The 17,449-nt window shown below is 36.8% G+C and overlaps 1 protein-coding gene across 4 annotated transcripts in view; it reads right to left on the reverse strand.

The window, feature by feature from the left end:
- Window positions 1-17,449, reverse strand: part of Pla2g4a (phospholipase A2 group IVA) — a 160,550-nt gene that overhangs the window by 81,258 nt on the left and 61,843 nt on the right. For all 4 annotated transcript variants that reach the window (XM_047521190.1, XM_047521189.1, XM_047521188.1 and 1 more), the window contains one exon: window positions 5,553-5,634. In XM_047521190.1, the coding sequence (XP_047377146.1) occupies window positions 5,553-5,634 (82 nt within the window). The remainder of the gene's footprint in view (window positions 1-5,552; window positions 5,635-17,449) is intronic.

A 17,449-nucleotide genomic window follows, 5' to 3' on the forward strand; every position in this document is an offset into this window, starting at 1 on the left:
AAAAAAAAAAAAAAAAAAACTCTTAGGATCATTGCTCCCTTACAGAACGCTTGCAGCCTTTGTTCTGCTCAGGAGCACTGTGGATGGCAGGAAAGCAAACAAAACAGAAAAGGCTTCTCAACCCTGCCTCCCAAAATGTGCCCATGGGTGAGCACCACCTGCATCACTCCTATTGTAGAAATGCACAATTTTTGCCCCAAACTTATAGACAAGGAACCTGCATTTTGAAAAACAGCCCCCAGTGATTCAAATGGATGTTCAAATTAAGAAGACTGTTGGGGAGATGAAGTCAACCTCCAATCTGCAAATGGCACAGACACTTAAGAATTAGGGACTTGATCTAGATCTTGCTTATGAGTTCATGTGAAAGAAAATTTCATTTTCCCACACAAGAGACATTAGAAGAAACAGGTGAGGGGCTGGGGATATAACTCAGTTGGTAGAGTGCTTGCCTTGCAAGCACAAGGCCCTGGGTTCAATCCCCAGCACTGAGAAAAAAAAAAAAAAAAAAGAGGTGTGTGAAGTTCTTAAGGAAAGCATGAGTATCTTCAGATACGAATTGATATAAACTTATAAAAACTGGTTTGAGGACAAGGAGTTCATAATTCTCCTCAAGATATTTATTTTTTGTTAAAGTTTAATGCCAACATTAAGCTCTCTTGTCTCTGGAATTCTCTTAAGGAAAGTTAGTCCCACAAGTAATCCTACAACAATCCTTAGCAGAGAGAATATTTATTATGGCCATTCTTCAGAGAGGAAGTTTAGTGTCCAATAAAGGAGCCAAACAAGATAAGAAACCTCAGTATGTATCCATAATTAGGATTTTAAAAGTATCTCATTTTTATGTGACATTTTATCATTTTAAAGAACACCACAGCATTGTCTGTCTGATCACATCTTACAGAACAGTATACTTATTCTGAATTCTGAGACTAGCCTTCGTTATCACATGTGACCTGTGTTTTCCCTAGCATTTCTTAAAAGGAGCAAAAACCAGTGAAGTAACTCCTGCGTTGGTGTTAGCAATTTCATTTGGTTATAAATGAGGTTTGTGGTTAGGGTGTGTGTTCCGTTTCATATAGGCACAGAGAAAACGCTATTACCAACTGATTGTTTTAGAAATTAGAACATGCAATGACTGAGTCAGGTTCAAATGTGAACTCTTCGATGCTTCATATGAACCTTGAGCATAATAATGCACAGCAGGATTAACACTGGGACACTGGAGGTAGATGCTGTATTTTGGCATCAGTTTTCAGTGATCCTGAGACAGCAAACACGTCTAGGAAAGAACAAGTGACTGCCTTGTTCTTGGCTGACCCAGTGCCTTCAGATGGAAACAAGGAGATGGGCCAGAGGCTATGATTAGTGTGTCAGCTCTGCCCCTGCAGAGTTCTCAGGTTGCTGCTAATAGTATTATGATGTTTGAATGATGCAGAAGGGAATTTCTAAATGCAGCTAGTTAGGATAGGACAATTTACCAATCAATAAAATAAAAAATAGATATAGTTAATATTAACTAAAACAAAGAAAGGAGAGACAGATATTTATCAGAAAATAGCTATTTGTTTTGTGTGGCATTCTGAAAAAAGCCCCTACATATGTAAGGAAAACAGAACACCAATAGTAATCTGTCACTCTTCTTTTCCAACCTCGAGAAATTTCCAGAAATTTGTCCTTTTTATGGACGGGAAGGCAGTACTGAGGATTGAAACCATGGGTATTTACCACTGAGTTAAATCCCCAGCCTTTTTTATTTTTGTGATGAGACAGTGTCTCACTAAGTTATTTAACTTGCTAAGGCTGGCCTTGAACTTGTGATTCTCCTTCCTGGGCTTCCCAAGTGGCTGGAATTACAGGTGTGCACCACCACTCCTAGCTATAGAAATTTACCTTTTTAAGCAAAGGCAGACTCTAGAGAAACAGAAGAGGGTAGCTTGGGTTCAATTCCTAGTACTGAAAAAAAAAAAAAAAAGCAAGAATAGGGTGTGGGGTTCTGTTATCTTGATCTAACCATATTCCCAGTATTGGGATTTTTTTATAGTTATCACAGTTCTATTCTTTTTTATTTTTAAAGAACTGTTATATGCAAAGTTGCCAAATACAGCTTTCTTGATGATTTGCATAGATCAAGATAATCAACAATATCATCAAGACTCTTCTGAGAAGAGTATGCCTTTAACTTTTCTCAACATAACCTCCTACAACTACTTACAAATAAAGTCTTTGGCAGTACAGCTCATTCCTCCACTTTCTTAGACTACCTTATCATGAAATTCATCTCTCTAAAACTCCCTCTTGCCTTCTGGTCTCTTTCCAATTTCTGGCAAACTCATTAAGCTGATCCAATGGGTTGGTGACATCCTCACCCTGCCTCAAACAAATTAAAAAATCAGATAATAACTCAAACTACATTAAAGGGGCTGAATATACATTTTTACCTAATGCCTTATTGATATCCCTTCTCCTGTAGCAATTAATCTCCACTAGTGATTCCTTTCATGGGTTCTTCACTCTATAAAAGAAACTTGTAGAGTTGAAGAGTCTAACTTGTGTCATGCACACTGTGTGGATCCCAAAATGTACCTGTTCCCCTGTTGTGTGAGATGAAGGAATGTCTTGGTTTCATGGTTTTAGTATTACTATCAATGTTGACTCCAACAGATGTAAAATGATACTTCCAACTTCACTCTCTCCCTAGACAAATAATCCTAAATAAGCACTGGCCAAGAGCCAGGGGCCTGTGACAGTTGCTAATGAACCCATCCACACCAGCTGAAAGAGACTCATGGATTACAGAGTCCCAGCTGCTCTTGGATGCATCATAGACACAGTGATACCCAGTGTCCCTGTACAACAGAACTCTGCACTGATACAAAAGGGCTGCTACTGTTTTGCCTAAGAGATAAGAAATACATTTTTAAAAGTCAAATTAGATCTATCTTTTGCATGCCTGGTGAGTTACTGACACCTGTTCAGCAGAATGAAGAATGACGTTTTCAGCTAGAAATAGGACCTATTTGGTTGTAAGGCCTGTGCCTTTTCTTAAGGTCACAGGGGATGGCAGGCTTTAATGACGGCTTCCAGTGTGGCTTCTCTTTCATGGCAGCCTTTCTTCCAATGAAATCTGATTTCAAATGATGAAACAGAAAAGAATTCTTAAAGGTAAAATAAGAAAATAGTTTCAGAAAAACAAGGGTCAAAACGTGGTTTATACGGATATTGGACTTGGATCTCAAATTTAGAATATAAACCTCCGCTTCAGACCAGTTTTGAAGAGACTGCCATGGTTACCTCATCCGTCATGAAAACCTTTGCTCAGGCAGAACTTAAGCCATCATGTTCTAGCTCCTGTTCTCCTTTCTTCTGACACTTACCAACTTCCAGGCTGCTGTTCTACCTTCACCAACAGCTTGCCACAGAGCTCAGCTCACATTCTTCTTTTTCTTGGTATCTAACTTTACCCTCTCTGTTGACCTTTTCATTGCCATTTTGATAAGCTCCAGTCCCTCCTATTTCTTCTTTCCCATGTTTTTTATTGGTGCATTATAATTATACATAATAGTGGGATTCATTGTTACATATCAATGCATGCACCAAACAATAACCCTCCTACTCTTTGAAAAGTAAGATAAAACTGTTTTCCACATTCTTCTCCAAACACCAAATATACTTAATATTCCATAGACTATGGGTAGAACATTTTTAAGTGGACATCCAGTCCTGGGACTAGCTACTGAAATGCTAGCAAATTCTTCCTATTTCATATATAATATAATCTCAGTGCCAGTCTTTGTCATCTCATCTTGTCCCCCACTCCAGCTAACGCCTTGGCTTTTATTCTCTAGCATGCTGCACCTGTTCTAGCTCCTGACAAGCACTCTGCTCTGCTGCCTATGAACATGCTATTTTCTCTGCCTGTGAATTCCTTTTCTCACCATTAAGATATTTTTCCTTCAAGCACTGGTTTAAATGTCACTTCTGCAGGTGTGACATTATGATATACATCCCTTGGTTTTAGCTCATGGCACCTGACTCATAACCCCCTTCCCAAGACAGGACACAGAAATCAGAATTTCTTTCTCAAGGCAGGAAGCGCTAATCTTCCCTCATCTTTCTGCCTTGGAGCTGGCCATAAAGAAGATTTCTGGTCTACCCTCCTTGTCCAATAGTATGCCCAAAGGCTCTCCTGATTCCAGAAGAGTCCTACCCCGTGCCCTGGAGAAGGAATGCTGCACAGAGAGACTGGTTAGCAGACAGCCTCAGCTGGGTTTCTCCTCCCAGACTGTTATCTGAGAATGCAATAGAGACTCCACAAAAACCCAAAGGACAGAGCTCGGAGCTTCTAGGTCACTGAACACAGGAAGGTTCCTGAAGGGTGATGCCTGAGGAAGGCACAGAAGTTCCACACGCCTTCCTACACCTCACCCTGAGTGCCTCTTCATCCATCATACCCTCCATAATAAACTAGAAAATGCAAGTGGTTCCCAGAGTTCTGTGAGGAGCTCAAGCAAATTGTCAAACCCAAGGAAAGGGTTATGGGAATCTGACTGTCAGCCAGCTGGTGGGTTAGAAGCACAGGTAAAGCAACCTGCAGCTCTCAGCTGACAGGTAGAGCGAGTGTGTATGGTCAGGAGGAGTCTTGGAGACTGAATTTTCACAGGGACCATGTAGGAAGGATCTCCAGCATCTCAGGTAGGTAGTACCAGAAGTGAACTGAATTAGAGGACACCCAGCTCGTGTCCGCTACAGGACTGATTGCTAACTTGCTGGTGGAGAGAAACCCCCGAACATCGGCTGTCAGAGTCTTCTGCCATGACTGTGGTGTGAGAGCAGAGGAAGACTAAAACAAGCGATGTGGTTTTCCAAAGTACAGCAGGGCAGCCTCCCGATCGTGTTCTTTTTCCAACCCTTGTTCTGAGGGATCAATTGTCCATGCTCATAATTTGGCAATAATCTAAAAGTTTACCAAATCCACTGTGATAATATTTATTCATTCTTCTTTGCATTCCCTCCTCCACGAACCCCAACCATTTGAATTGTCATATTAACAATGAAAACTGTTTTAAAAGCATTAAGAAGGGTAGTGCCAACAAGTTAATGCAACTTTATCCTCAGTCCATGGTTCACATAATTACTGGCTGTCCTACATGGTTTCTATAGCTATCCCATCCATAATAAATACACTCACAGCCATCGAATTAGATAAACTGCATTTTCTAATCCAAAAGCACCAGGACCTCAGAGAGGCAGTTTGTTTGAAGTCTTGACTCAGCACTCTTTTCAAAGAGAATTAAACAGAACTTTAAATTCCAAAGATGTGTACATCACAAGATAGTCATTTCATCTGGCGGCAAGTGCTCTCAGCTAATGTAAAGCAAAGTGCAGTGCTATTCTGACAGATAATAACATCAGCGACCTGTTCAATGGTTATTATTCAAAGATAACCACATTTAAAGAAGGGAAAGTCCCCAGCTTGTCAAGGAAGTAAAGTGACTGAAGGGTGAAGCGGAACTACACATTTGCAACTGTCAAGCAAATAAGGTACTCACGCATGTCACCGAAGGCCCCCTTTGTCACTTTAGTGGCACGTAACACCACGACTGTGAATTTATGCGAATACTGGTGCTCCACCTAGAAATAAAATGAGAGAAAATTTAAAGTAAGTTTTCCATCTACAACTTCACTGCTTCCTTGACAATGATTAAAAATATTCAGGTTGGAAATCAGACGCAGGCATACCAGAAACATTTTTGGATGCTAAGGTTGGTCCTTTTCCAACTCTCTTCTCTCCCACTACTGAATCATTGAGATTATGTTTTAAAACTTCACTGCAGCTTAACCATTAGCACTTGTTTGCTGTCAGGTTTAACAAGTATTTGGGGGAATGTAAATTAGGGCTCCAGGCATTCCAGGAGTACAAGCAGGCTTTGTACCGACTGATGGGAAAGCCTGGCTGGAAAGGTGACCTCAAAGCAAGACCTTTGCTTCGCTCAGGATTGTGTTGTTGCTGTTCCACTACCAATCGAAAGCCTTTTCTGCATGACATTTCTAGGCAGTTTGTGGACCCAAGCCCACACAAAGACTACTTATATTAACTCCGATGCATTTATTATAAGCCATACACAACAATTTTAAAAGTCTTTCTTAACCGAAAGATTGCATGCACATAGTAAATATTAACAGGTTGAAGATTTTATTAAAAACTCACCTAAATGGAAATTGATTATCAAACAGCCCTACTCAGAGAGAATAGGGAAGCAAAAACTCACATCGTGTCAAGAGCAACTGAAACATGACAAAATCCTTCAAAGCTCAAACACTTTTTCATTTTAATGTTAGGAGAGTCCACCTCACCAAATTTTAATAACCTTATCTAATGGGTTGAAAATTCATCAATTAAATAAAACAAAGACAATAACACCACTGTGAAGTAACAACAATCTAAAAGCAAGAAGAAGCAAAACCACTGTAAAGAGATTAGATTCATAAAGATTGAAAAGATCAGTTAAGTCAGTTACTTTTTAACCAAGCTAATTATGAGACAGAGAGAGAACATAATTTGCTAATTTCAGAAATGAAATAGAGGACATCACTACAGAGCCTATGGACATTAAAAGCATAATAAAAGGAATACTATGAACAACTCTATGCTCACGGATTTGATAACCTAGATAACATGGAATAATTCCTTGAAAGACACAATCACCCAAAATTCACACAAAAAGAAACGGGTAATCTGAATAGGCCCATGTTTATTAAAGAAATAAATCAATAATTAATAACTTTCCCAACCAAAGAACATCAGATCCTCTTGAGTTCACTGGTAAATTCTACGAAACATTTAAAGAAAAATTCTATTAACTCTCTATACTGTCTTCCAGAAGGTAGAATCAGAGGGGATATCTCTTCATTAATTGTAGGAGGGCAGCATTACCTTAATTCCAAAACCAGACAAAGGCATTACAAGAAAATAAAATTACAGACTAGTATTTCTTGTAAGCATAGATGTAAAACTACTAAAAATGTTAGTGAATTGAGTCCAACAATATATTAAGAGAATCATACACCAAGCTCAAGTGGAATTTATACCAGATATGCAAGGCTCGTTCCATTTTAGAAAGGCAATTAATAGGTTATATCAACAAGATAGAAAACAAAAATCACATGATCACAAGACTAATAAAAAGCATTTGACAAAATTCAACCTCCATTCAAGATTTAAAAAAAAAGAAAAACTTTTGCAAGCTAAGATAGAGGAAACTTCCTCAATTTGATAAAGAACACTTTTCAAAAAGCATACAATAATTCATATTATACTTAATGATATGAAATTAGAAGCTTTCCTGCAAAGGTTGGGAACAAGGAAAGGAAAGGATATCCCCTCTCATCACTCCGTTTCAAGATTGTACCCGAAGCCCTAGCTCATGCAATAAGACAGAAAAGAAACAAAGGTCTACCGAATGGGAAAGAAGGAAAAACTGTCATTGTTCACAGATTATGTGATTATTAAGTAGAAAAGCTATTTTTAAAAAATCCTGGAAATAACAAGTAATTACAGCAATTTTGAAGGTCATAAAGTTAGTATAAAAAGTCAATCATTTTCTTATATATCCAGCTATGAACAAGTGGATTTAAAATGTAATTCCACTGATATTAGCACCCCCAGAACTAGAAAACTGAATTATAAATCTAACCAAGTATGTATAAGATCTCTATGAGAAAAACTGCAAAGCTTGTAATGAAAGAAATCAAAGAGGAACTAAATAAATAGAGAGATATTCCATGTTTGTGGAGAGGAAGACTGGATATTGTCAAGACGTCATGTTATAAACAACTTGATATACAGAATCAATACAGTCCCAATCAAAATCATAGCACATTATTTTAGAGGAATGATAAATTGATTCTGAAACTTATATGGAAGGGCATAAGACCTAGAAGAGCACACACTAGGTATGTTTAAGGAGAACAAAGTTGGACTATTGATACCAGCTGACTTCAAGACTACAGTAAAGCTTCAGAACACATTGGCAGTGGGTATTTGTGAAAGAACAGACAAATGGATCAATGGAAGAAAATATAGTGTCCAGAAACAGGCTCACAAAAATACAGTTAACTAATCTTTGACAAAGGAGCAAAAGCAATACAAAAAAAAAAAAAAAAAAAAAAAAGAAAGAAAGAAAAAAGAGAAAAGTCATTTCAACAAATGGTGTTGTAACAACTGAACATCCACATGAAAAACAAATAAATTTAGACAAATGATACCTGGGCTTGAAATAAGATAGAAACTGCCTTTGAAAACCAACTTAGGCATTAGCTTTCTCCACTAAAAAAACAGTCTCAATAATAACTCTCTCTCTCTCTCTCTCTCTCTCTATATATATATATATAGATAGATAGACAGATAGATAGATATAGATATACATATACATATGTGTATATATATATATAATTTTTCTCTCCCCAAAAATCACCTATGCTCTTTCTCTATATCTTCAAACTTCTAATACTACATACATTTCAGATGACTAAAACTCCCTCATAACATCAAAATTATGTGTAATACTTTTACCAATTATTATTTAATAGCTTGGTTTTGAACCTGCTACAAGCATATTCATATGTCAGATATTATAAATAACACAGAACAATGTCATTATTCTATTAGCATTAATTCTCACTTAATCTTTCCAACATTCCTCTTATAATAATGATTATTATAAATAATTGTGGGTGTTATCATAGATAACAACAGTATTGCTATAAATAATAACATTGTTATTATTTATATTTGTAGATCAGTAAAGTGAGATTCTAAGAGGCTAGGTGATTTCCCACTAACTCATAGATTGAGTATAAATGGTAAAATTTTATTAGATTTCAGTCTTGCTGTCCTTCTTACTCTTTCTACATCCCTTTAGTTTCACAGAGGATAATAAAGCCAACACTAATAATTTTAGTAGTAATAATGACTGCTTCATTTATTAAAGTGGTTTAGATAGTTAAAATCTAGTCTGTATATTATATCTGTAGTTGATCTAGCTAACAATCTAGTAATTGGCCTTACTCTTACCCATTCAGCTCTCCTTTTTAATCTGTGTTCATTTTCATGTGCTCAATTCTGTCTGAACTATAATCAATGAAAAATGCTCTTATACTATGACCTATACTTGACTGTAGTGAATGAAATACTTTTACCCTGGAGGATGAAATGCTCTTATATTAGTCACAGGATATAAGCATAAATTTACCACTCTCTTGGTTTTTAAAAATTAATTTTGGAAATATCAGAAGTCTTCAGATCCCCTCTAAATTATTTTCAGAACAGGAATGTCTAAATCTCTGACTACCTCTTTCTGAGAGCTATAAGGATTAATAAGAGTGTTTCTATAAAGTGAGTTGAGTTCAGTACACATTCTTGGGAAAAGGTGTTCAGTTTCAATAAATGAAAAACAGTCTTTTGAGTCTTTTTAATATTGCATATAATTTCAAACTATTTCAGACTGGGCTAGGTGCTGACTTGGACAGGACAATTTTGGTTATGGCTCAGGGATGGTGCCAGAAGATAATGATATTGAATCCACAATCAATGCTCCCCAGGAGAAACCAGTGACTCAAGACACTGCAAGATGGTAGCTGGCAGGAAAAATGCCACATTTCTATTGAGATATCAAATCTAAGATCAATCCACTGACTGTCACCAAGAGGAAGCCTTGCCTGCAGGGTCTTGCTTTTCTTTGAGAATCTGACTTCATCCATAATCTTTTTCACAGTGAAACTCAAGACACTTTCACCTTTTCTTTTCACAATTATAATTTCCCACACATCAGGAAAATACCGACTGTAGTAAGTTCATTCTGAAGAAATTGCCTTGATATCTGCAAACTAAAATGACTAAGCATTGAAAAAGAGAACCAACTCCTACCAACCCATGTGATGACCTTCCTACGCTTAAAATTCTATTGTTACAAGAACCAAGAAATCATCACAAAATAATCTGGCTGGAAAGAAGGTAGATTCTGCGTGCAAATATTATTTTTCTCTACTCGACTACCGTTGCCTAACCCAAACTAAAACTAACATAAGGACAACAGAATCTTATTACTAACTCCAGAGATAGTGATCACTACAGGCAACCTCAGCACCAGGAAACTCAAACAGATTTCAGAAATGCTTTGAAAGATACTGCCGCATTGATGTTATCCCTAAGTCATGATATGTTCTTTTCTGTTTACTTATTTTTAGTTTCACTTCCCTGTGCCGAGTTTCACTCTGATACAAGCAGAAAGCACAGGCAACATGCTCTTACTTTCCCACTTCTTTTCAAGAATGATCAGTATGATCTATTTATAGTCTCCAATGCTACCAATGCCTTAAGTACTTCCAGTCGTGGGCTGGCTGCGTGGGTTGGCAAATTATCCCGCAGTGATGTCCAAAACACCTAATTAGGCAGCAGAATCTCTCAGCTCTAGAGGACATCATTAAAAGAAAATCATAATCAGAAATAGGACTTAAGATTCTTCTCCCCCAGGAGCAAGAAACTTGTTCACTTGTGCAATAGGTATGCACATCAAATTTAGTAATACATATAAAGTAAATATAGAGTATACTTTCACAGCAATAAGAATTTTAAGTCCTACTTTAATCAAGATGACAGAAACTGCTTTATTAATGGCAATCAGTACAAAAAATATTTGATGGTGTCAGATTGGGTCTAATCTAATGACATATCAGCATGAGTTTATAATAACTATAATACTCTCGAGATACCTAAAATGAAATAGTCACCCAAATTTTGGAATTAAGGTGTAGATTCTTCCCTGACAGCACTAGGCTCTGAGCTCTCCCAGGAGGAACCAAGGCTGAGGGAAGGCTGTGAAGGACAGGTATACTTCACTCCCTGAAGGTACTCATTATAACACATAACGTGGCACATGCATTTGAAAGGTTTTCTCACACATTCTTAAAGACATTTGGGGGAGCAGTCACACTTACTTGGTTTAGAATGACCGGTCTACATGATATGCTCATTCAGACATCAGATGTCAGTGCACTGATGACTTCAATGGAAGAAGGGTGGTTGGATATGATCAGTACATATTGTATGTATGTAGGCAGGGAAATATCACACGGAATCCCCTTAATATGTACAATTAGTATAATCAGCATGTATTAATTAAAAAATTATAGTAGAAAAAACTCCCCAGCCTGCATTATATGATTAACCAGCCCAATTTAGTGCTATATATATATAATATAAATATATTACATATAAATATATTAATATATATGTATATATGTGTGTATATATATAAATATATATATATGCAGCCCACTTTTGTGTTATACAGGTTACCCAGAACAACCAGCTTGCAACTAGGATTTAAGGTGTTCCAAACTCCTAGTTACCCCAGGAACCTTATGCCAAGACCACAAAGCAGCACGACTACATAACAGGCATAAAAACAGACCCAATGATAGAACAACTGCACCACACTACAATGTTCAAGGAAGTGGAAGCCACATTGGAAGATGACTATAAATAATGGCTGAGAAGATTTTCAAAAGAACCAATTAGGAATTGAAGAACTGAAAGATAAATTTGCTGACCTAGGGATTTCTGATCTATGTTCTGTGGTAAAGAAGCAGAAATATGAATATTACTTTAAATTTGTGCACTCTCGTTTCCAAAGAGAGGCTGGTGGATGGGCAGGGCTGGTATCAGAGGGTAGAGGCTAATCAGTAACATGATGATAAATTTTGTACAGCCACCTGAGTGGACCAGGTGGTGCTCAGATTAAACATTTTTCCAGGGTGAGGATGATAAACATTTCTGGGAGCAAATGAGCATTTGAACTGGTAGAGCAGGTAGACTGCCCTCCCCAGTGTGGTGGGGCATCACCCAATCTGTTGAGGGAACCTGAGTAGAACAAAAGACAGAGGAAAGAAAAATTCACCCCCTTTTCCCTGTTTTATCATTTGCACTGGGACAATTCACCTCACCTTGTCCAGTTCTTCAACTGGGGTTCGCACCATCAGTTTCCCTGATTCTCAGCCTAGGAATAAATGACATCACCAGCTTGCCTAGGTCTCCAGCTTGCGAAGGCAGGCCACGTGACTGCTCAGCTTCCACAATCATGTGAGGCAATCCCTCCTGACTAACTTATTAATGAATGCCTCCTTGGGCTTCGGTTTTCCAGAGAACTTTGACAAATACACAAGCCTTCCTCTTCCTCACTTTTCTAGACTGTATTAGTATTCACAGAAAATAAACTACTCATCATAAAACTCATTATTAATTTGTGGACAGTGCTGTATTTCTGCAGTAATTATTTAGTTCCTTTTACACGTATGATTTCCCAGTAGCAGCATCTTACGGTCTGACTTCCCTGGAAATATCTTACTTTTTTTGTTTCAAAAAAACAATCTTGTGCAAATACCCATGTGCTATTTATAAAGGCCCTGGGAGGCAGACACACTAGGTACTACTCATACCCTGTTTTCCAAATGTGGCAGAGTCCAAGTGCTCCTGGGCACGTAACTGGGAAGACAAGAACGGGCACTGGAACACTGGTCCTTTGATTACTTATCCAGTGGTGGTGTTTTTTCCTATGTTACTGTAATAATCTGGAATAATGCTTTCCTACTTCCAGTCATCCTGCAATGATATTTTTAAAGGGCCTTGTATTATAGCAGGCAGTCATGCCAGCATCTGCATGTGGTTGACTGTCCCTAATGTGAAGACAGCCTTAGTTTCTGTGGATGTGGGTTGTAGCCCTCTATTGCTAATAGGTTGTAGGAAGAGGTGTGGATTTTTTCATCCCGAGGACATGACTCATATTTTCAGAGTAAAAAGATGGAAATTTTCAAAAATCTTTGATAATTGATCTCTCCTTATAAAGTTGACGCCTCCCTAGTCCAAAAACAAAAACGAAAACAAAGCACAAATATCTTTAAAGCTGGAAAGCACCTCAGACCAACTCTAGATAAATGGGAACTAAATTCCATCACATACTTATCACTTCTTAAAAGACAGCACCATTGGAAGCAAGAGAGTTTGCAGGCTGCAAAGTGCTACATCAGCCCACGGGATTCTCCAACATGTCTCTGCATCGCAGTTGTGGTTGAAAATGAGTCTAAAATGAGTCTAATCTTATGTGCCTTGAGGCTGCCAAATTGTGTTGGCATGCCTGCCACCAACTGCTCATTACAAGTTAAATGGCTTGATTTCCCCCATCTCTCCAAGTTGTTACTAATACTGTTTTGTGTTGAATGTGTTCACTTACATATTTTGAAAATATCTGTGAAAACCAGAGAAAGGCATTTTTTTTTATTAAAACAATTTATACCTACACATGCACACAGTTTTGTTTTGTTTTGATATACACAGAGCAAGAACAAGACCCAAGCATACAGCTCACAGGATCCTCTTCATTTTTTTTCAAAAGGGCTATACAATACTACTTGAACATCTCTACCTCCAGTGTTGGAGAAAATAGAGGATTTGTGGGGTTTGCACATTTCATCATATTAATTCGTCACATAGGTGATTACTATGGTCTAAGTTAAAATTTGCAAGAAAAGGTGCTAGGACTGAGTCTTAAAATTTCATCTGCAGTTTGATTTTTCAATATTTTCTGACTTTTTAAAAATATATTTTAAGCAGGGGTTTCATATTGAAAGAAGAACCAAATGGTCAGTTCACAAGATAGCTAGTCAGAGATGTGCGGGACAGTACAGCATTCGGTAATAGGGCCTGAACAGACCAGGCAGAGACTGAAGGTGATTCAGAGTAACAGTGATCTTTGAAACCAGCTAAGCTTGAGCCATACCGAACTTCTTTCATTTTTTTAAATCATGCACTTTCTTATATTCAGACTGCTTCACATGTGCTTTTCCTAACTCCTATTAAATCTTCAGGTTATGGTTACATGTCCCTTGCATTAACTATCCTGTTGTACATTACCAGAGTAATCCTCATTGTATCTTATCAGAGTCCTTACTAAAACTTGTGGTACTTATAAACAAATTATTTACCTTTTCTGGTAGAGAGGGACTCATACAAATCAGGAACTCTGTTGGAGTCACCTCCATATACCCAGCGCTTATTGACATGGATTGGTATACTGTGGGCATTCAATGAATGGTGATAAGTGCTCAATTAAAAATTGAAATATATTTAGATATAGGATGAACTGCAAGTCCAGATATTAGGACTGGAAATTGTCATTGATCTTGTCTTAAGCTTTGGGTCACAGAACTTTATCTTCCTTCTTCCTTCTCAGTTCTGAAGGCCAGAATCGACATGAAAGTTTGAGAATTTACATTTTTATTAAATTCTGACAGTTACAAAAACTACTCATTTCCCTTGAAGTGACAGAATAAGAAACAATCAATCTGTATATAAGATATAAAAACAATATGGAAAGCAGTTTTAAAACTACCTTAATTTTTCCTTTCATCTACAGAAATCCATAACTGTGAAAGGAAATTAAGATATTGTTTGAGAAAACAAAGATTACGTCACAGTATCTTTTTAAAAGAAATACTGATGTATATGCTTTCTACAAGACTCATGCTTTAAATACAAGGAAAATATATAGGTTCAAAATAAAAGGATGCATAAGCTAACCAGGGAATGTAATATAACTTCAAAATTTGAAAACCAAAATGAAATATGAAACATAATTTTGCAAGTGAAATATTTACCAAAATAGATAATGTGTTAAGCCATAACCTTACATAAACATATTTTAAAAACAAAAAAATCTTATGGAGTATTTTTCTGAACACAATGGAATTTTTTACCAATACAAAGGTAAGTAAAAATGATCAAGAATTTGAAAATTTAAAAATACATGTCTGTATAACCATGTCTAAGAATAAATTACAGTGAAAGAAAATATTTGAGCTGAATAATTATGAAATACAACATTTCCAAACTTATAGGTTATACTTAAAGTAAATGATCTACAATCAATACAGCCAGAATTATAACCATTTAAAGATTTTAAAGAGAAAACATCACTCAACCATAAAGAAGAATGACTTTATGACATTTGCCAGTAAATGGATGGATCTGTAGACCATCATGCTAAGCGAAAAAACCCAAAGGGCCAAATGTCGAATATTTTCTCTGACATGTAAAAACTAACCCAAAATGGCGGGGGGAAGTGGTGTAGAAGTTCAGTGGATTAGACAATAGGGAATGGAGGGAAGGGAGGGGGTATAGGAAAAGGAAAGACAGTGGAATGAATCTGACATAATTTTCCTATGTACATATGTGCAAACATCGCAGTGAATCTCACTATCATGTACATCCACAAGAGGGGTCCTATCTAGAATAACATATATCCCATGATTGTACAATTATATCAAAATGGATTTGAGTATCATGTGCAACTAAAAAGAACAAATAAATAAGAAAAATTTTAAAAGAGGAAATAACACTGGAATTATTCATACATAATAGACATGTTTAAGTTGAAAGTCCAAAGTATGTACAAAGAAACTATTAGAATTAATAGAAACTCAGTAAGGTCACTGGAAATAAATTGCATTTCCATATAAAAGCAACAACTAATTGGCAAATAAAATTTTCAAACACCATTATAATTACATTACAACAAGTATCAAGAAATAAATCTCTCTACATGTATGTTCATAGATACACAAGCACACACACATACAAGATTTCTTACTGAAGATTACATTACTGAATGAATTAAAGGTGATTTATTTTGTTTCAGATTGAATTCACAGGTTGTTAATGGATTGGAAGATTCAATATCATTACCATCATCTCTCCCCTAATTGATTTATAAAATCATTATAGTTCTGGGCTGGGATTGTGGCTCAGTGGCAGGGTGCTTGCCTAGCACATGTGAGGCACTGGGTTTGAACCTAAGCACCACATAAAAATGAAGAAATAAAATGAAGGCATTCTCTCCTGCTACAAATACAAAATTTTTTTTTTAAATCATTATAATCCCAATTAAAATTCCAGCAGTTTGTGCCTTATGTGTGTGTGTGTGTGTGTGTGTGTGCGTGTGTATAAAAGGACAAATTGCCTCCAAAATGCATATGAAAATGAAAAGGAGTAAAAATAACTAAGATAATCCTGAAGAACAAAGCATTGGAGGATATACACCATCATATACAGACACATGTTAAAGGTACAGAGATTAGGAAAGCTTGGTATTGGTGCAAATAGACTAATACTCCAATTAGAAAAGAAACCAAGTCACATGCACATGATGGTTTGATTTAGAGCAAAGCACTAATGCCATTCAGTGAGGGTATCATTGTTGTCAGTAGACTAGATGGAGTCTTGGGTATATTTGGATAATAAAACACCACATGACAATGGAAAAGTGTGGAATTTTGTGCCTCATAACAATGTTTGTGAATCTCGCAGATGCAATGTTGAGTGCAGACATTTATAGGAAGGTCAAAAACAAGAAAAACATGATAATAGAGATTAAATATTGGTTTGCTTTGGGGAGGTTTTTTGACTAGAAGAGCCATGAGCCATCCTTCTAGAGTACTATCTGATCTGGGTTATGGTTTCATGGATGGAATACACATGCAAAAATTCATTCTTTGTTTTGTTGGACCTCAATTTCAAAAGAAAAAGAAAAGGGAGAGAGAGTTAAGAAGAGAAACTTGCAGAAGAAAGCAGAAGTAACCAACAGCAAGAAAACAAGAAAAAGAACAGAAGAAATCTTTCAAGAAGAGACTAACCCGCAGAGTGGGGTAACCTGGGAGATGACTGACTTAGCTCAGAGGAATAAATTGACGAGACCTTTCAATGAAAAAGGAAGGCTGAGCACAGTTTCCAGTGAACTGTGACCAGAAGCAGGAAAAGCACTCCATAGTATCCAAACCCACCAACCCCGCTATCCAGGCAGAGCAAGAAAGGGAATAGAAGGTAGAGAAGGATGAAAGGCCAGTGTTCCCTTTAAAATAAAAACGAGGCTGTGGATTATCTTAATATTCATAAACCTCATTTCTAACCCAATAAGCCTGAGTCTCATCTGTTGTATTTGGCAAGGAAATCTTTAGTTTTGATCAGAAAAAAAAAGAATGCATATTTCCCATGGAGTTTAGAAAATTACATTCAATTATTAAATATGAATTACTCTTCACTAAAAGCTAACCAACCATAGAAGAGTTTGTGTGAACATTTCTAACTAAGGGAAAGTTTACAGAATCAATTGCCCTGAAATGCATACCAATACGCAGCCCTGAACCCAGAAATCTGTGTATCTTCTCTGCTCTGCCCACATGAAGGATATAACTCTACAGTCTGATAACTGCAAATGCTAACTCCATTTTTTAAAATTGTTCCATGAAAGTTCAGTATCATCACACAGGTTTTGGTGTTTTTTTCCTCCTAAGTCTCTCTTCTCTAGAAACTTACAGTGATAAAAAGAAGACATGAGTT

This window comes from Sciurus carolinensis, chromosome 12 (assembly GCF_902686445.1).
Source record: "Sciurus carolinensis chromosome 12, mSciCar1.2, whole genome shotgun sequence".
Classification (NCBI taxonomy): Eukaryota; Metazoa; Chordata; class Mammalia; order Rodentia; family Sciuridae; genus Sciurus; species Sciurus carolinensis.